The sequence below is a fragment of the Tripterygium wilfordii genome, chromosome 13 (assembly GCF_013401445.1).
Source record: "Tripterygium wilfordii isolate XIE 37 chromosome 13, ASM1340144v1, whole genome shotgun sequence".
Classification (NCBI taxonomy): domain Eukaryota; kingdom Viridiplantae; phylum Streptophyta; class Magnoliopsida; order Celastrales; family Celastraceae; genus Tripterygium; species Tripterygium wilfordii.
The window spans coordinates 5,567,481-5,588,578 of NC_052244.1; the positions used below are offsets into that span (position 1 = coordinate 5,567,481).

At 36.0% G+C, this 21,098-nt stretch overlaps 2 protein-coding genes and 1 pseudogene across 2 annotated transcripts; 1 reads left to right on the forward strand and 2 right to left on the reverse strand.

Moving 5' to 3' along the window:
- Positions 1 to 13,274: 13,274 nt before the first annotated feature.
- LOC120012480 (secreted RxLR effector protein 161-like) lies at positions 13,275 to 13,757 on the reverse strand. Its single transcript, XM_038863902.1, has one exon. The coding sequence runs from the start codon at positions 13,755 to 13,757 to the stop codon at positions 13,275 to 13,277; it is 483 nt and encodes a 160-aa protein (XP_038719830.1).
- A 2,931-nt stretch (positions 13,758 to 16,688) lies between these two features.
- LOC120012348 lies at positions 16,689 to 17,097 on the reverse strand (annotated as a pseudogene).
- Positions 17,098 to 18,888: 1,791 nt separating this feature from the next.
- Positions 18,889 to 20,798, forward strand: LOC120013556 (1-aminocyclopropane-1-carboxylate oxidase homolog 4-like). Its single transcript, XM_038865390.1, has 3 exons — positions 18,889 to 19,545; positions 19,959 to 20,349; positions 20,428 to 20,798. The coding sequence occupies exons 1-3, from the start codon at positions 18,941 to 18,943 to the stop codon at positions 20,692 to 20,694; spliced, it is 1,263 nt and encodes a 420-aa protein (XP_038721318.1). The 5' UTR covers positions 18,889 to 18,940; the 3' UTR covers positions 20,695 to 20,798.
- The last annotated feature ends 300 nt before the right edge of the window (positions 20,799 to 21,098 follow it).

The following is a 21,098-nucleotide window of genomic DNA, read 5'->3' on the forward strand; positions in this document are numbered from 1 at the left end:
TTTTTTCAGGTCCTTCAGACATTCTTAACTCCTCTACAGTCGAACTAAAAGCCATCAAGACTGCCTTGGAGAATTCAGTGAAGGGTGGTGCCTTAGATAATCATAACATCATTGTGGAATCAGACTCATTCACAGTTGTTAACTGGCTTCAGAAAGGCTCTGATACTCCTTGGTCTTTGACTCAGGATCTTAATGCAATCAGAAACTCATGTACTATTTTATCAAACATCACCGTTAACCATGTGTGGAGGGAGTCCAATCATGTGACTGATGCTCTAGCCAAGCAAGGTGCCAGCAGAAAAGAACTCTTCATGGCTTGGATTAGTGTTGAAGGATAGATGGATGTTTCTGTGGGCTTTTATCCTAGGATTTTTGGTATGTTGTTTGGCAGCTGTGTCTTGGGCTACTTTTGGTAGCTGCTGGTTCTTGTTGTTATTTTCCTTCTATTGTTGTTTCTCTTGTGTTGCTAGGGTGGCTTGGTTGTCGCGTTGTTCTTGTTTGGGTAGTTTTGTGTAGAGATGTCAAAAATACTCATACCTGATAGGTACCCACATGACCTGATCCCTTGTCTGTTGTTCTTATCTCTAATAAAATCAGAGCTTCTATCTAAAAAAAATATTTATAAGAACTTTACAGTTTTATTTAATTGCAAACAATCCACTCATGGTCTCCACCAATTACAAAACTCCTCCTTAATTAATATAGCTAATGCCATATGAGTACCACTTTGACAATTTATGAACACATAAGTCTACTTGAAAATCTCTTTTCCACATAGGTACATCTTTTAAAAAAGTAATAATTTCATATTCTGATATTTGCTCTTTTTCTTCAATAGGCATAGACATAAGAATACTTAAATCTAAGAAATCTCCCCTCCATTTTCACCACTGCCACCTCCTCCTCTACCATTGCCACCATTCGCCTCCACCACCATCATACCTCCACCATCATTTTCTTCGTTTTCTTATTCTTCATCTTCATCTTCTTATTTTTCTTCTTCTTCTTCTTAAATTTGAGATGTAAATAAGATCTAAGATCATAATATGAGATGCACTGAGTTTAGATCTAAAATCGTACAAATATGAGATCTTACAGTTATAATGTTACAGTTTTGAAAATGTAACATTATACAATCAAATAATTTGACTTATTTTCTTAATCATTTATATTTCAAAACTGTAAAACTATACAATCAAAATATTATCATTATTTGACGTAGATGGACTTTTTAATGTCTATGTTACAGTTTGAAACAGTAACATTATGTGAACAAAATGGGTCAACTTCAGGTCTCCCTTTTCGGTGGCCATTTTGGGCGAAATCTGGCTAGGCATTATGCATCTCGATGAGGAGAGTCTAACAGCGGTGGTGGTGTAGTCAACCATTATCGGAATCGTCTGGATTTGAGACTTTTCTTTCATGTTACTCTTTGAAACAGTAACATGAACTGGTATATAGCAATGGTAGTGATGTAATTGGCATTTTCATGGGTACTTATGTGTCCATATATTTTTTGAGTGGACCTAGATGTGCAAAAGTCTCCTTAAAGTATCGACCTGAAATTTCTCCTAATTAATATATATGGAGGTGGATGCACTCCTCGGCTATTGGGGGCAGCCCCCAAGTGACCTAACAATTTTTCCACTAACTCTAATATAGTTTAATGTATAGGCCCTAGCTGAGAAAGAAGAGGTCAAGTCCATTAAGATACTCAGTAAGTCCTAGCCCAACTCTATCGTGAGCCCGTCCACTTTACAAGCCCATAGCCCCTCTACTTTCATAGTTTTGCTTCTGTTCACTAACAAGTCCTAAGTAGCAGAAGCAGTCAAGCATTCATCAACACATTAAGCCCTTAACGGATTCAAAATCATTGTTGTTGACTATAGAGCACGTCGTCTGATTCCATAACGTCAAACAAGTTAATACCAATGAATTTAACTACCCAGTTGTATAAAATTTGTGGGAAAAGATAACCCATTTTAAAAAATAATGGATATAGTTATTCCATTTATAAAAAAAACCAATGGAAGTTGTATAACAATAAGGTAAAACATTAGTGTCCAATATTACCTGTCCAAAAGAAACTTTGTCACATATATTGGGACCCATATTTCCCTGTCCTCATACAAAGAGGACAACCATGCATTGTCTTCCAACCGAAACTTTTCAACCATATTCAAACTGATCAACACTCTGAGAATCAAAGATGGCATTACCCATAGCATAAGTTATACAAATGTATTCCTTAAACGACCTAAGCTTCTTAGGCACCTTCTTTAAGATATGCCACAAACACCACCTATGCCTGATATTAGGAAAAAAAATTTCAATTGTACTTTTCATGGCCCTATCTTGGTCCGTCATGATCCCTTGAGGAGTTACGCCATACATGCATGTAAGCCAATGTGTCTTCATTAGAAACTAAATAACCATATAAATGTGTTTGTGTCGTCATGACTATGATGATTAACGCCTACAAATGGAGCAAATGGCATGTCATAACGATTCGTCAAATAGGTAATATCAAATGTAACAACATTACCGAATTCACGACAAGCAGCTTAGCTACATGGATCAACCCAAAAAACACCTTTTAACCTTCCTTCCTCATCCCATTCATTGAAAAAAATCCTCATTCTTACATTGCATCTTAGCAAAATAACTCTGTATTGCATTAGCATCGGCTTTGCCCATTCGCATACGCCTCATTTTCGCAATAAGATTATGAGTATCCCTTTGCAAAACGGGTAAATTGTCATGACCTCCTGCTGTAATAACCCGTGCATTGTTGCTGTTGTTAGGCCTAATCCCAACAATATCATTTATAACTAACTGTCTTTGCGCATGTGGATTAATCTCCCTATTACATACAAAAAACATTGATTTACTGGGACTCAATGTATGATTATGTTGGTCCTCAAACAAAGTTATCTCCCATTTCCCTTCTGCTGATACCCAAGCTCTTAACCTTGCTTTGCGTCCATTCTTCTAAGTCAGACAATGACATATAACATTCTTGGATCGGCTAATTACCTTACATGATATTTAACATGTAAATATCATATACATGCAACAAATAGAACCACATTAAAACAATGAAATATGACATTCCATTTATATAAATCAGTGGAACATATACAAATTTGAACATGCACTCACCTGATCTCCCACAAGTAAATGTAACATATTTACACATTCCATCTTTGTTCTTATTTGATGTTCTTCGTTTCACAGGAAATCCATTAAGTTCGTCATATTTCTTGTATAAATCAAACATTTCTGTCTCACTTTCAAACATCATTCCAGACGCAGGAACAATATCTTTAAAATCAACTCCTATACTATCCAAATCATTGGCAACCATCTTAGGGCTCTGATAGCTAATGACATTAATAACTTCACTATCACCCAACACATAACATTCATCATCCACCATTTCATTACTGACAAATCAAATGAAAATATACATTAATTATATAATCCGTTTATATTTTCAATGAAATTGACTATTTGTAGACAATCCACTTTTTTCAACAATGGAATATCATATATATGCCAAATAATACATGTGGCCTTCATTTATCCACTAACAATAATGAACTATCTAGTATACCATTGATCCCCTTGTTTAATCATGAACTAATTGTGTCTGAACTCATTATATAACCCCATTCTACAGATATGTAACCCATAACAACTCAACAATAAAAAAAGTAGTCACATAAACCGTAAAAGTAGACAAAGAGTATTTACCCATTTCAAGACATCACAAACCAGCTAAGTCGAAAACTCACTTCAAACCTTGGCTGTTAGTCTTCAATGCGGTGCACAGAGAGCTGCTAATCACCTCTGACGTAGCTCGTTCGTCAAACCAAGCTTCTTCTTTCAAAACCTTTCTTGACGGGACTCATCTACGGCTATTGCAGCTCTACCCTAACTAAATTACTAATACAAAGATTTTGAAATTTAAAAAGATGAACATTATTTGCACCCCATTTTTTACTAAGTATACCCCATTCTAGTGTGTCTTTAAAGAGTTAATGGAGTGTACTTAGTAAAAAATGGGTGTAAATAATGTTCATCTTTAAAAATCATTGGAAAATGACATGTTAATACCACTTTCAAAACAATTGGACATCTAGATCCACTTTAAAAAACTTTATCTCTCAAAAGTCCATTTTTATTTTTTGTAATTATTTAAATCATTTAAATTTTATCAAATTTCTTTTTTGCGCTTTTTCAAAGATGATTAGATCTAATATGCTTTCTCTCTTCTTACTTTCTCTCTATGCTACATTTCTCTCATCTCACTACATCTTCTCTCTACTACATCTCTCTCTCTCTCTCATCATTACATCTTTCTCTCTCATGCTGCATATCTCTCTTATTATTTCATCTTTCTTTCTCTCTCTCTCTCATTCTTCTCTTTTTTGACTGCCGTTTTGATCCAAATATGATTGGGCATTGTGCGTCTCCTTAAGAGGAGTCCAATGGTGGTGGTGCTGGTGGTGTGGCGAACCACCTTCGAAATCAGCCGGATCTGAATTTTTTTCAAAACAATAAAGTTAGCCGACCAATGTTATTGTTTTAAAATAACAACATTATTCGATCACTATTATTATTTCAAAACATTAACATTAGCCAACCAATGTTATTATTTCAAAACAGACATATCTGATGGTCGTTTTGGACCGTATATGGCTGGGCATTGTGTGCTTCAATGAGAGGAGTCCAACGGTGATGGTGGTGTGGAGAACCGTTGTCAGAATCGACAAAGTTTTTTTTCCAAACAGTAACATTGGCCAACCAATGTTACTGTTTTGAAATAATAACATTGGTCAACCAATGTTACTGTTTTAAAACGGCCATTTTCGATGGCCGTTTTGGTCCATTTATGACTAGGCATTGTGCGTCTTAGTGAGGAGAGTCCAACGGTAGTGGTGGTGTAGCCAACCGTCTCCAAAATAGGTCGGATCTGAGACTTTTGTCTTGTGGTGGTTGTGGCTCTCCAATCGTTTTTCGACCAAATGGACTGTCGTTGGTGGTGGTGGAAGGTCAAAATATGTACGTGTTGATGTGAGCTTTAGTTTAGATTGGATACCAACGGGCAACAATAAAGAGAGAGGAGCAAAAAAGAGAAGAGAAGTGTAGTTGTTGTGGGAGGAAGAAGATAAGGGTAATAAAGTAATTAGCATATTAGTGATATCTTAGAGGGATAAAGTTTTTTGAACTAGACCTAAGTGTTCAAAAGTTTCACAACTGGTACCAGCTTGAAATTTTTTCAAAAATCATCCACCCTGTCAAATGACATGGCATTGCCATATTAGTTCTAGTTGTAGTTGGGCTACTTTGGGTCACCAGATCTTGGGTCCTATATCATTTTTGTTTTTTTAATAGTTTACATATATTTATATGTTTGTTTTATATACCTTTTTTTTTTGTCTCTTTTTATCGAAATAAGCATGTCTATTACAAGAATTATATTGATTTGGATTTTAAGGATTATTTATGCGCAAAGTGTTGAGAAAAGTTAAAAATTAATGAAAGCCCAAAAAAGAGACTTGTCTTAAGCCCATATATTGAACTTCACAAAGAAATATTGGAGGGTTTAAAGAGAACAAATAAAAGGAAATGGGCCCGATTATATTTGCAGCAAAAGAGATGTGAGATTGGCAGCTTGAAAAGAATTGAAAGAAGGAAAAAACTTGTGTGGGACCCAGCTGAAATTGAAATGACAAACAAAGGAATCACGTGAGGAGCTTGAGAAGGAAAAGACAAATAAAGAAGTCCAAATGTGTGGGAAACCGGTTGGCTTGCAATTAAAACAACAAGGTGCGGTGGCCAACTAGAGAGAAAAATCAAAGAAGGAAAGAAATAAAACTTCATGGCAAGTAGAGGAGGAGCAATTGAAGAAACCTTTTGGAAATAAATTAGGAAATCAAATAATACGAATTCAACTCAGAGAAGGAATGTTAAATTATAAGGAAATTTTTGTGAGCAATATAAAAGAGAGTCCTCTAGCTTTTATTTTTTTTCTTCTCTCTAACTTTTATTCTTGTTCTTGTTTCATGGATTTCTTATATTTAGTTTTCATGTGTTTTTCATACATGGTTTGTAACTAATTCTCTTTCTTATGGTATGATGTATTTAGGATGAATATTACAAGTTTATTCAATTATAAGTATGTAATATTCGTTCAATGATTCTTGTTTTTAATTTCTATACTTAAAATTTATTGTTTGTTTGATTGATTGGCCATCATTCAAATATGCATATAGACTAATCTATCTAAGGCTAAGGAAAACACCTTATTCACATGTCTTAGTAGAACTGACATTAGGAAGGTCAATTATCGAAGGCAGAGAACACACGGTTTAGAGGAGTGATGGGTTGCTATATTTCTCTTGTTGTTAATGAATCATTAGTTTGGGGTTAACAACTGCAAATGAATAGAATTAATTCGATGTTTAGTGATATTTGTTGGCACTGCGAACGAACAAACTAACATAATTGAGAGAGAATCAACCCTTGAATTGGAACTAATAATTGTATAGTTGTTAATTGCAACCTTTTGATTGGATTGCAACTAATAATTGTATATTTATTAATTGCGATTTGTGATTGGATTGTTAGGTGAAATCATTACCCTAGCCTTTTTTTCATATTGATTACAAAAAAATCAACAAAAATTTGAATTTTATTTATTTGCTTGTTAAATTTGTTTTATCTCCTCTCTTACAATTTCTTTAATTTTATTCTCTATTTTATTGAGTTGGGTAATACGATTAGGCTAAATTTGCCTCTCTAGGATTCAACCTCATACCTTCATTAGCTATACTATTTTTAGTCAATCGTGCACTTGCGAGAATTATTACTTGAGTAATCATATTACAATTGAAGTCTCCATATCTCTCATGAAAATAGGGATCCGTGAAATGTAAGACGTATTAGAGTGACTGAAGGGAAGGAAGCTTTAAGGAAAATGAAAGCGAGTAAAGCCATGAGACTAGATGAAATTCTAATTGAAGTATGGAAGTACATAGGAGATGTAGGTATAATATGACTCATTAGGTTATTTGATCAAATTATTAGGAGCCCTAAGATGTCTGATGAGTGGAGGAGAAGCACTATAGTATCTATATACAGAATAAATGTAATATCCAAAGTTGTAACAATTATAAGGTCATCAAATTTATGACCACACACAAAATTAATTTGACTTTATGTCGAGACGATCCACGACGGATGCGATATTTTTATTAAGAAGACTTGTAGAAAAATATGTACAATAGGAAAAAATACTTTCATTTAATATTTATAGATTTTGAGAAGGTATATGATAGGGTGCCTAAGGAAGTAATGTAATGGATTTTAAAGAAGAAAGAAGTCTCGATTAGCTATATTACTATGATTAAGGATATGTATGAAAGAGACACAACTATTGTTATAACTATTGGAGGAGTTATAGGGGAGTTTTCCATCACAATAGGGTGACACCAGAAGTTGGCACTAAGCCCATTCTAATTTATTATAATGATGGATGAACTTACACGACATATCCAAGGTGAGGTACCTTGGTGCATGTTGTTTGCAGATGATATATTTTTAGTGGATGGGACGATATCGAGAGTTAACTCAAAACTCAAAATATGGAGGCAAGCATTAGAGTTTAAAGGATTTAAACTAAGTATGACTAAAAAAGAATATATGAAATGTAACTTAGTAAGAGTAAACAAATGAACGAATAAGCAATTGAATTAAATGGGAGAGAAGTAACAAAAAGTAAGACTTTTAAATATCTTAGATCGATTTTCCAAGAAGACGGAGACATAAGTGATGATGTAGTTAATAGTATTAAAAACGGGTGAACTAAGTGGAAGAGTGCATTTGGGGATTCATGCGACCAAATGATTTCCTTAAAGTTGAAGGAAAAATTCTATAAGTCAGCTATACGACCTGCTATAATATATGGTTCTGAGTGTTGGGCCATCAAGAGATAACATATCCAAAAAATATATGTAGTAGAAATGCAAATGTTTTGTTGAATGTGTGGTCACACTAGGAAAGATAAGATAAGAAATGAGATTATTAGATTTAATGTATGAGTAGCACCCACTGAAGATAAATTACGAGAAAATCACTTAAGATTATATGAACATGTTCAACATAGAGATAGCGGTGCAACGACAAGGAGGAACGAGAGAATTTGTATTGGAGAGAGTAGGAGGGGACGAGAAAGTCATAAAAAGATATGGCTGGAAGTATTAAGAAATATTTGAAGTTAATAGCAGTTAATGAATGTATGATCCATGAAAGAAAATGGAGAAAACAAATACACGTGGTGGATTCCCAAACTTTTGGGATAAAGGCTTTGATGATGATGATGATAAATTCAACTATACAACATCTCTTTAATGTTGGAGTGGAGACTCTAATTATGAAAAATGACATATTTTATTATATCTTCGAGAATCCTTCAAAAAGAACAAATGTGAATGAACAAAGTGGCTAGCCATTGAGGGACCTAGGCTCACACAAGAGGGGTAAATTATGTCCCTAAAATTCTAATTAGGAACCCCTTTTCAAATAATGGACCAAATATCACAATACAAGTAAGACTTGGTCTCTAAATAATTTTTGTAGTCCAATTCAAGTAATCCAAGTGATGTGATACAAATGAAGTGAAATGCAATTTATGCCCCAAAAATCAGAATTCACTAATGTACACGAACAAAATCAAGATTCAACATATTTGAGCAATTTGACTACCAAGTCACACAAGAATGAAACCAATATATATATATATGACAATGTAGATCACAAATAATTTGGTGTAGTCGGCCAACTATAATACAATAGAGCAAAATAATTTCAATCAAACCCTAATTTGACAAACAAGATAAGCATAATTTAGATATCAATATGAATAAAGTAAACAATCAAATAAGCAATTCAAAATCTTAATGACCAAAAGGTCTCCGCTAGAGGCATATTTGAGTGATTATATTAACAAGGTAATAAATCGACCAACAAGCAACCTATTGATCAATAGATCTCCATTAAGTCACACAAGCACCCTCAAGCAATGATCTCAACACACAAAGGAAAGGAAGAAAATTGATTTTAATGCAAAGGTCTAGAATGACCAAAATAATTTTGAAAACAAAAAACACCTAACAAGCAATAAAATCAACACAAGACAATTTAGAGTGGTTTTGGAGACAATCTCCTACATCCACTATCTAGATTCACCAATCTAGAATTTTTCGAATCCACTAAAGGGTGTGGTTTTGCAAGCTCACCACACAAACTTCACAAGGTTTTTTAGTTCACCCTCAAACTGAAGATTTCACAAGACAATCTCCCAACTTGTAAACAAGGTTTTGCAGCTCACCCTCAAACTCTACCTCTTCAAGGTTTGTGCCCAACAAAGGGACTTTTACAAATAGCTTTCAAATGGGTACACTGAAGTACAACTCTAAACTAATATGGTGAAGAATACTCAACAATTACAACAATGACATCACAGGTAGTATAGAAATGAAGAGTAAAGTGAGGTTGTTCAAATCTAAAAATAAGCCCTGGAATGAGAAGCACTTGTTGTTTGTAAAAGCAAGTTGATAAGAAAGTCTTGAGATTGTATGACTTGGGTAGAAGCAAGATTGAGTAGCAAAGATGGCTTGCTAGTTGAACATGTCGAGAGCAAAAACTCTTCCAAGGTTTGTCAATGGCTTCTCCGAAGAGTGAGGAAGGACTCCTCTTGATTCAATGGTACAAACTATCTCAGCCCTTGTATGTTTTCCCATATCAATTATGGACCCTTCATTGTAGCTTCAATCTGGACCATTGATGAAAATAAAAAATTAAATCTCAGCTGTCCATGTTGTAGCCATTGGACCCCCTTTTGACTCAAAGCATTGCAATAACCATCAAGCACTTTTAACCATTGATCACATCTTCAATTATGAGCCATTGATTCATTTTGTACAACTTAATCTTAGCCACTCAAAATCTGTCCGTTGAAGCATTTGACAACCAAGAATCATGACTGTATTTGGATATTGTTTTCTTCTTCAAACGGGCATGATATTTGAGTTACAAGTGCTCCCAAACGTGGCTCAACACATGCTTTGACCATTTCATGAAGTGTCATGTTGGACAAACCTCAGTCATGTATTCTCCTTTGCCTCTTGTCCATATGATGTCAAGACTTGAGTTCTTTCGCTCTCATTTTTCCTTGGCTCCAGCAAAGCTTCTAGAACAACGTAGATATATATAAATATATATTATCCTCTACGACTCACATAGCTAGCCCATCTTTAATACAAGCTCAATCACATAGTCCTAAGGCTGTATGCAATGAACTCTTTAAATAGATCCCTTAGTGGAAAGATTTATGAACACTAACAGATCACAAACTTCATAGGATATTAAAATGATTATTTAACCTTCAAAGAAGTTGGAGACGGAACTCCCCAAGTTGTACGTAAGTTTAAAAGAGCTTATTGAAAGCACTTAGGTTAATCATATTCTAAAAAAATTCAATAAATTACAAATCATGTATGATAAGTCAACTTAAGTCATTTATAATATCCATGCAAATTTTCAGATCAAGATTCACACATATGGTCACTGAATTTAACAAGGAAAGTTCACATATCACAGATTCGGATCTGCACAGGTTTAACAACTTCTAGCACATAATTGACCAGGGAAAAATTAAAATTAATTTAAGAACTCTAAATATGAAATGTTTCTTAATGTCTTAATCTACATTTCAGTTCAAGAATCACACCAATTGAAATTCATATGCGTATGATATGCCATTTGGAACAAGGTGTGCACAAATTAATTTCTGGACAGATTTAAGCACTCGAAAATAAATAAGTCCAGAATCACTTAATTCATTTAAAACATGGTTAATCATTATTTAAAATAGATATGATGTTCAAACTAATTGCCATGATGATGTAAGTCATTTAACATTTACTTAACATATAGGCAAATTCATCGCATAATCAAATAACATATGATATACAATCATCAAAATTATACATGTAGGACCCAGAGACAGAGAGAGGGGACTACACTGGGTTAATATACTTATTTTTGAAGCAAAATTTACATAAATAATTGTTTTAAATACCCATAACATTATTTATATTATAAGCTTATCTTACTTCATTCATATCAGATCTAATACTGAAATTTGAGCTCAAGTCTTCCTCTTTTGATGATTAGGACTTATATAATTACGTCTAAATCCTTATATATAAACTAAGGCCCCCTTTTCTTCCCACTAAACTAGGGGTGTACATCGGATCGAGTTTCAGGTTATCGGATTGGGTTTGACCCGACCCGATAATCTTTTAGAAACGAGGACAATCCGGTAACCTTGTTAAGGGAAACAAGGTTACCATGTCTCGGGTCACCGGATCAGGTTTCGGGTGACCAAGAAATCCTTAACAGGATTACCTTAGTCACACATGTCCCTAATAGTTCTCTCTGTCGGCGTCTTCTTTCTCTTTTATCCTCAAACCGGCCACCATCATCACTATTTTTCCCTTTCTATCTCTCCACGCTTCTCTCTGTACCTAAGTAACACTTTCTTAAGCTTTTCCTTCACTACATTGTACAATCGATGGTTGTTGAAGGACGGAGGAGAGGAGCTAATAATTGGTGAGTCTTTAACTTCAATTCTAGACATATTTATGTTTTTTGAAACTTTGATTTGCTTTAGTTTGAGACGAACTGACAATGGAGAAAAAAAGATATGAGATTTAGGGCTTCGGTTGCACTTGCACTGTGACGAGCTAGAGAGTTGCTAAATGACAATGAGGAACCAAAGGTTAGTTTAGAGCTCTTTGTCTTGCACAGTGAGGAACCAAGGATTGATTTGATTGACTGAATTGAGTTAAACCCTAGTTATTTTACTAGAGTCAATATTATGAAAAAGAGGTCATAAATCTAATTGCATTAGAATGCTCAATAAATTGAGTAACTGAGGCCTGTAAGCACTAGGGGTCATCATAAAGGTATAATACAACCTAAGAACTAAAAAACAAAAACAAAATAATAAAACACAAACACTATATCGAAAATTGCCAGACATTGTTGGACAACACTTGATTATACCAGAAACACCCTAACCACTGTCCAATCAGTCTGACTCCACCGGTCTAAGCCGGGTAACAAAAACTAAACATAAAAAACAAACACAAACTGCAACTTGGATTTACAACACGGATCTTGGCTTCCCCTATAACAAGAGAGGCCAAATTCCCTCAGATCTGAAATCTCATCAATAAAATTTTGAATAGATATCATCGGAGCATCAAAAATGCCGATGATCAAAGACCCACGACAAATAGAGGGTTGGTTTGATTGACTGAATTGAGTTAAACCCAGTTATTTTACTAGAGTAAATGTTTGTCTTCTCAAATCTCAATGCACCGTTTAAGCCTTTGTCTAATTTTGTACTGTAACAAATTGAATTTATTATTTTTTATTGTGGTCACATCATCATAGTTGTTTTTGTCATATCACACTTATTTATATACATTTCAATATGACCTTTATACAAGACTGTAAGTAAGCTAATGAAATAATAAAAAAATTCAAGCCATATCATGATTGTTCTGTTATATCACACAAGTACACAACCATCTATAAACAATGATATCTATTTATGTCACTATTGTGTTTGTACAGGAGTAACAGGACCACAAGTTACGAACTCTTTCATTTAAATTTTTTTTATTATCCGATAAACCCAAAAAATTGCAAAAATTGTACTCGGGACCTGGACTGATAAAATTGCTTCCGGTCTGGGTCTTGTTCGGTCCGATAAAAATATTATCGATTCAACCTGATAATCACCAGGTCGGTCTGGACTTCACCACCCTAGTTTATCATGTGTCCAATGTTGAATTTAAGGTGAACAATATAAATTGCTTAAATGATCTGCTTAAGTTTTATTAGAATAAAGTGGCTATATTTATAGCCTTACAAGTTGGAATGGAAATAACACGTTCAGCATTAACTGACGGGAAAAATCTACTCCCTATGAATAGGGATTTAAGAACAGAAATAAATGACTAAGTCAAACTACTAACAGAAACTTTAGTAACTCCAACAAACTCCGACATTTCCTCCCTTAAACTGATTATCCATAGAAATCAGTTTAAAGTAGGATCTTTACATACTCCCATCATGCTGCGCAGCTTCACGAATGAATCCAGTTTAAGAGGTTTCGTCATAATATCTGCAATCTATTCCTGAGTTCCACAATGTATCAGCTTCACTACCCCATCTTTACTAAGGTCCCGAAGAAAATGGAATCTCACGTCTATATGTTTACTCCGACCGTGCATAACAGGATTTTTCGACAACTTAATAGCTGAATTATTATCACAGTAGATCACTGTGGACCCTTCTTGAACATGTTCCAATTTTTCCAGCAACCTTCTAAGCCACACAGCTTGACAAGCACACGAAGCTGCTGCAATAAACTCAGCTTCAATGGTGGATAACGTGACTACGGGTTGCTTCCTTGAAGACCACGACACAGCTCCTGAACTCAACAAAAACAAATTTCCCGATGTGCTCTTTCTATCTTCTAAGTCTCCAACATAGTCACTGTCTGTGAAGGCCATCAGCTTTGTGTTTCCTCCCTTGCTGTAGAAAATGCCATAGTCCATTGTCCCCTTCAAATATCTGAACACTCTCTTTGTTGCTTGTAGATGCAACTGCATTTAAGTTATCCAAAAGTTTTGTTGAAAAAGGAAAAAATGCCTGCATAAGGGGTCTTAGAACAGATCGAGGAGGAGAGTTTATGTCAAATGAGTTTGCTGAGTTTTGCTCTTCCAACGACATACGAAGGCAACTCACCAGTGCCTACACTCCTCAGCAAAATGGCGTAGCGGAGAGGAAGAATCGTACAATCATGAATATGGTACGTTGTATGCTCAGAGGAAGACAGGTTCCCAAGACCTTCTGGCCGGAAGCATTTAATTGGGCTATTCATGTTCTTAATAGAAGTCCAACACTAGCTGTGCGCAACAAAACTGCTGAGGAAGTTTGGAGTGGTTCAAAACCTTTAGTCGATTATTTTTGGGTTTTTGGATGTGTTTGTTATGCACATGTATCTGATCATCGAAGAACCAAATTGGAAGAAAAGAGTTTGACGTGTGTGATGTTGGGTGTTAGTGAAGAATCTAAAGCCTACAGACTCTATGATCCTATTTCAAAAAAGGTAGTTGTTAGCAGGGATGTGATTTTTAATGAAGGTGATGGATGGAATTGGGATAAGAGTCATAAGAAGGGTCTTGAGGCTGAACTGCGGTGGACCGATATGGGCAAAATAGAAGATGAAGATGTTGATGTTTCTGATATGAGGGAGGACAGTGATGTTTGGGACGATGGCTTAGAGCGCCACGGGGAAGAGGAGACAGATTTAAATGAGGAGTTTGTTGGAAATTCACCTACTGGAGAACAACATGGAAACTTATCTGCTAAGGAGCCTCCTAGTCCAAATAGAAGAAGAATATGAAGACAGCCAGGGTGGATGAGAGATTATATTAGTGAATTGGGAGACTCAAAAGAAGACAATGCTAACTTCGCTTTGTTTGTTGATAGTGATCCTGTAACTTTTGAAGAAGGCGTAAGGAGTGAAAAGTGGAGGGTGGCCATGGATGCTGAGATTGCTGCCATTGAAAAGAATTCCACATAGGAATTGACTGATCTCCCAGAAGGTGGAAAGAAAGTTGGAGTCAAGTGGGTTTTCAAGACAAAGCTAAATGAGCATGGTGAGATAGATAAGTATAAGGCGAGATTAGTTGCAAAGGGTTATGTCCAACGGCATGGGGTTGACTTCTCGAAAGTTTTTGCACCAGTAGCCAGGCTTGATACTATTAGATTGGTAATACCTCTTGCGGCACAAAAAGGCTGGCCAATATTTCAGATGGATGTGAAATTAGCATTTTTACATGGCGAGATTGATGAAGAGGTGTATGTTGCACAACCACCTGGATATGAAAAGAAGGGCAATGAGCAGAAAGTGTATAGGCTGAAAAAAGGCATTGAATGGATTAAGGCAAGCTCCTCGTGCATGGTACAGTAAAATAGAATCTTATTTTGAGAAGGAAGGCTTTACTAAATGTCCTTATGAGCATACTTTATTCATCAAGGCATCATCAGGAGGTAAGTTTTTGATTGTACGTCTTTACGTTGATGATTTAATCTTTACTGGCAACAATGAAGACATGTTCATGGCTTTCAAACAGTCTATGAAAAAAGAATTTGATATGACTGATATGGGGAAAATGAGATATTTTTTGGGTATAGAAGTATTGCAGCAAGAAGATGGCATCTTCATTAGTCAAAGAAAATATGCACAAGAAGTTCTGGGAAGGTTTGGAATGACAGAGTGCAATCCAGTGCACAATCCCATAGTTCCTGGGTACAAGCTTGGGAAAGATAGGGATGGAGTACAAATAGACAACACTCTCTACAAACAGATGATTAGCAGTCTCATGTATCTAATGGCAACCTGACCTGATCTCATGTTTGTTGTTAGTTTAATTAGCAGGTATATGGAACGACCAAGAGAGTTGCATCTACAAGCAACAAAGAGAGTGTTCAGATATTTGAAGGGGGCAATGGACTATGGCATTTGCTACAGCAAGGGAGGAAACACAAAGCTGATGGCCTTCACAGACAGTGACTATGCTGGAGACTTAGAAGATAGAAAGAGCACATCGGGATATTTGAATAACTTAAATGCAGCAAACGTCTCTGATTTCTCCACCAAAAAATACGCCCATACTTTACGACTAAAATCATCGATGAAAGTCAATACACACCTCTTGTTGCTGTTGGATGCAGGGGATATTGGACCACAAATGTCAGCATGGATAAGTTGAAGAATCTATGAAGCTCGCCATTTGCTTTGTCATGGAAAAGGGTCTCTAGAGTGTTTGCCCATTACACGATCCTTGCAGACAACATTAGGATCTTTAAGTTGAGGCAAACCTTTCACCATCTGCTTCCCATAAAGAGTCTTGAGTCCTCCAAAACTAAGATAACCATACCGACAATGCCAAAGATGGTCCAAGTTATGGGTGAGGGATTGGAAGCACTGTGGAACCGGTGATTGAATTTTTGAGAGAAAGACGAACATCCGGTTATGAGACAATGATTTGCATGATGAGACCCCTTCCTGGATAATATATTTTGCACATATTATTTTGAATAAGAATAGCCAAACCATTTTCTTGCAACTGACCCATGCTCAAAGGGTTGTTCTTCAACTGGGGTACATAATATACTTCAGTAATAACTTGTGTGACATCTCCAACTTGCATCTGAATGCTTCCTTTCCCAATGACACTAAGACAAGCATCATTCCCAAGCTTACTGTCTCCCAAAAATTTTCATTCAGATTATTGAAAAATTCCTTCTTACCACACATGTGGTTACTGCATCCAGAATCTAAGAACCAAACTTCTTCATTGGGATCTTTCTTCACTTCTTCATATGCCATAAGAAGCATCTCTTCACTTGCTTCTGTAAAATTTGTCCGTGATTCCCTTCCCTTTTTCAGACACTCATATTGAAAATGGCCAAGATCATGACAATGGTAACATTCAACAATGGATTTGTTGAACACTTGTCTGCCACGACCTCTACCTGCCGCGAAATACACCACGTCCACGACCTCTACCTCCTGTGTAGTCGGCATATTCCACCTTTAAGGCGTGCTCCTCCACAACATGACTATTCATCCTTTGCTCATGAACCAAAAGACTGCTTTGAAGCTCATCAATTGTCATTTTGTCTAAGTCATTTGACTCCTCAATGGAGCAAACAACATAGTCAAACTTAGAAACCATAGATCTTAGTATTTTTTTCAATCACAACAACATCTGCCATTTTTCCTCCATGGATCCTCATTTTATTTGCTATGGCAAGAGTACGGGCAAAATAATCATCAACAGACTCACCAGACTTCATGTGTAGCACTTCAAAATCTCTCCAGAGGGCCTGGAGTTGTGCACGCTACACCCTTGCTGACGCTTGATATTTCTTTTTCATAGAATCCCATATGTCTTTGGTTGTGTCTTTGTTCAAAATGGTCTCGAGGATGGCTCTGTCAATAGCTTGGAAGAGGTAATTCTTTGCTCTTAGATCCTTCAGTCTTTGGTCTGCTACAGTCTTTCTCTGTTCTTCAGTGAGTTCAACTCTATCCGCTTCTGCAGGAACTCCGTTCTCTACTATGCTCCAATATTCCTTTGATCTGAGGAAATTTTCCATGAGCATGCTCCAGTGGTCGTAATGGCCATCAAACCGTGGTATGGCCGGCTGGACAAAGCTGCCTTCCGACGTCATCCTTCGTACTGCTACTGCAGATATGCTCCGATACCAAATGTTGAATTTAAGGTGAACAATATAAATTGCTTGAATGATTTGCTTAAGTTCTATTAGAATAAAGTGGCTATATTTATAGCCTTAGAAGCTGGAATGGAAATAACATGTTCAGCACTAACTGACGTGAAAAATCTGCTCCCTATGAATAGGAATTTAACAACAGAAACAAATGACTAAGTCAAACTACTAACAGAAACTTTAGTAACTCCAACAAACTCCAACATCCAACGTATGAACTTATGTTATTGGACTGACCCTCAAATCTTATTCTACAACAACTCTCGATCCAATAAGAGTAACCAATAGTTTTGTTATTGTAAATAGCTCTAAAAGTATTTACGAGGATGTTGTCCTGGACACCTATAAAAATTTTCCCCGACTAGACCAAAGTAATATTTATTGATTAGCCTACATGAATATTACTTCCAAACTCTGCCCCTAATAATACCTATGATCCAAAATCCATTTCCATTTGATTTGATGGATGAATAGATTTAGGTAGCTCACACACATTGAAAGTTAGGGGAAAAAAAAGAAGCACAGTCCATAATTAATTTATTTGGGGTAGTAGCCGCACATGATAAGCCCTGACAAAAGGATTTTATAAATTTTACTTGCAAATTAATTTTCTTTGGACAAGTCCAAGTATTTTTTTAACCTGGTAGACTCTATTTGCTTGACGGAACCGTGTGGGTAATTCCACGTGACAAGCACGTGTCGTATTGATAAGCGAAAGACCAGAACATTTTCATAGAAAAATAAATTTGGGACCCAACCTTTCAAGATCTATAGAGAAATCATACGAGTTGGTACTAGAAAGTTAAGAGAATTCCATAGGCTGAATTGTCCCACTTGATTAACTTAGAAAAACGTGGATGTGGGCCCATGTGTATTTGTCTAACTTGTTCAACACATTGCGTTTGGTCAAAAAAAAAATATTCAATTGGGTTGTGTGTTACCTATCATCGCATTACGATAACTTCGAAACTAAAATTACATAGAGTTGCTTCCGTTTTTGATACAACTTGATTGATCATATTTTAAACGTTAAAACATGAATTTTTTTTTCAATTATACATTCAATTAATTTTATTATTTCATTTATATTTGTACAAAAATAAATTCAAGAAACATTAATTAATATTAATGAAAAATATATAATGTTACCATCATCTCGCCCAAACATTTTTTATACTACAACTCACCCCACCTTACCACAATTTCAAAACTCGTCTCACCTCACCACGTAACATCAAAGCGCAACACAATCACAAACCGATCAATAGATACATACTATAATAATATCACACCACATATGAATCCAAATCCAAGCTAACTCTCAAACGGCAAGTAATCCTGGTTTTTTTCTTTCTTTTTCTGTAGCAATCGAGTTTAGGTCCACCGCCCAAATCCAATATGCTATAAATAATCTCACACCGCATATGAATCTCAAACGGCAAGTAATCTTTCTTTCTTTTTTTTTTTTCTTTTTTTGCTAGCAATTGACTTTATGCACACTATGACACTACCCGTGCCTTATTATTCTTTGTATTTTAACAAAAAGGCAAAAAGTCTCGCAGTCGCAGAGGCGTACACGAATCAGAGCAAGGAAAGCAAACAGAGGACTTTTACGCAGTACATGGCAACAGCAGCCCCAACACCAGCGGCAATGGCCACCGCCAGTCAGACACCACCGTTCGATCATCTCAAAGCGATCAAAGCCTTCGAAGATACCAAGATGGGAGTCAAAGGACTCGTCGACTCCGGTATCACCTCTATCCCTCCCTTCTTCATTTTCCCACCCCAAACCCTTTCGGACTTGAAACCGAATCCCTCCGCCCGACCTGACGTCAATGGTATCCCTACCGTCGATCTATCCGAGAAAAGGCCTTCTGTTGTCTCGCAAATCGCGCGTGCTTGTCGCGAACTGGGTTTCATCCAGATTGTCAATCATGGAATTCCTTTGGAGGTTATGGACCAAACAATCGAAGCTGTTAAGGGATTTCATGAGCAGCCGCCGGAGATGAAGGCCCCGCTGTACGGCCGGAGTCCGGGAACGGGCGTAAATTTCTTTTCTAATGTCGATTTGTTTCAATCTAAAGCAGCAAGTTGGAGGTAAATAATAATTCTTCAATTTATCTTCTCTTTTTTTTTTTTTCTTTTCGTAATTCAATCAATTAAGAGTCCTTGAATTATGTATATAATTCTCGATTGTTGCTTAGTCTTTCAGATTGAATGAGTGTTGTGAAATGTTAATTGTTCTTTTGTTCTTGACAATGAATTAATAATCCATTTTGTTTCATTGGAACAAACGCGGAGGAGAAACAATGTGTTTTTAACCTGAATTAGTAGTGGACTCTTATATACTGGGATTTATTTGAAAAGAAAATCATGCTTGTCAGTTGATGGTATTGTTTACTTGAACTTTTTTCAATTCTAAAGTCATCTGTGAAAATACTGTAAAGAAGTCTTCTCTTGGGTGTTGGGAGTGTAAATATTGAATTACGAATTGATCTTTTTTGTGGTAGGGATACTTTGCAGGTTAGGCTAGGTCCAGATCCAGCACCTGCGGTGTCACATCTCCCGGAGATATGTAGGAATGAGATTGTGGAATGGAACTTAGCAGTCAAAAAACTTGGAGAGCACTTGATGGAGCTGTTATGTGAGGGGTTAGGATTGGATAAAGGAAGGTTGAAAGAGATGATGTTCTTAGAATCACGAGTCATGGTCGGACACTACTATCCGCACTGTCCTCAACCAGATTTGACTCTCGGGATCACGTCTCATACAGACCCGGGAGTATTGACAATCCTTATGCAGAGCCAAATTGGTGGGTTGCAAATCAAGCACGGCGACGACTGGGTGGATGTCAAGCCCGTCCCAGGAGCACTTGTGATTAACATCGGAGACATACTTCAGGTAAAATGTCTGCTTGAGATGTAAATGGGGTTTGAGTTTTTGAAAACTAATATATTTTCTCTTGATTATGCTTTTCAGATTCTTTCAAACGATGAATATAAGAGTGTAGAGCATAGAGTGTTGGCTAATCCTTGCCGTGAACCACGAACTTCAGTTGGAGTTTTTTTCAACAGTATCAATAGAGATGGCTTGTTTGGACCATTCCCTGAGCTGACGTCGCCGGAGAAGCCTGCCGTTTATCGACAATTTGTATATATGGATTACTTGCAAAGGTTCTTCACAAAAGAGTTGGATGGCAGATCTTTGAAAGATTTTTATAGGCTGAAAGACACAGAGTTGGTGTAATGGACAGTAGTAGTATGTATCATGTAATCTTACGTTCAGACTATAAAACTGCCTTATGTTTATCTAAATCTAAGCCGATGGCTCTACATCGAGCGACATTTTCTCCGGGGGTGTAATGTTATCTTGGTTCGTTTGGGACAACGGAAAAATTGATTTTTAATGTTATTGGAAAAACTGTGAAAAATATGTTAGGCTTAAAACTGTTTAAATAAAATATTATAATATTAGTTTTTTACTTTTATATTAAAATTAATCTAATAAATATATTCTTATTAAAATTAATTTTAAGTATTAATTAATAAATTTTTTTAATTATTAATTAATAAATTTTTTTTTTTACTTTAAGTATTAAAACTGTTAAAATATGATTATAGTATTATAATATGATTTTTAATCTTCAATTT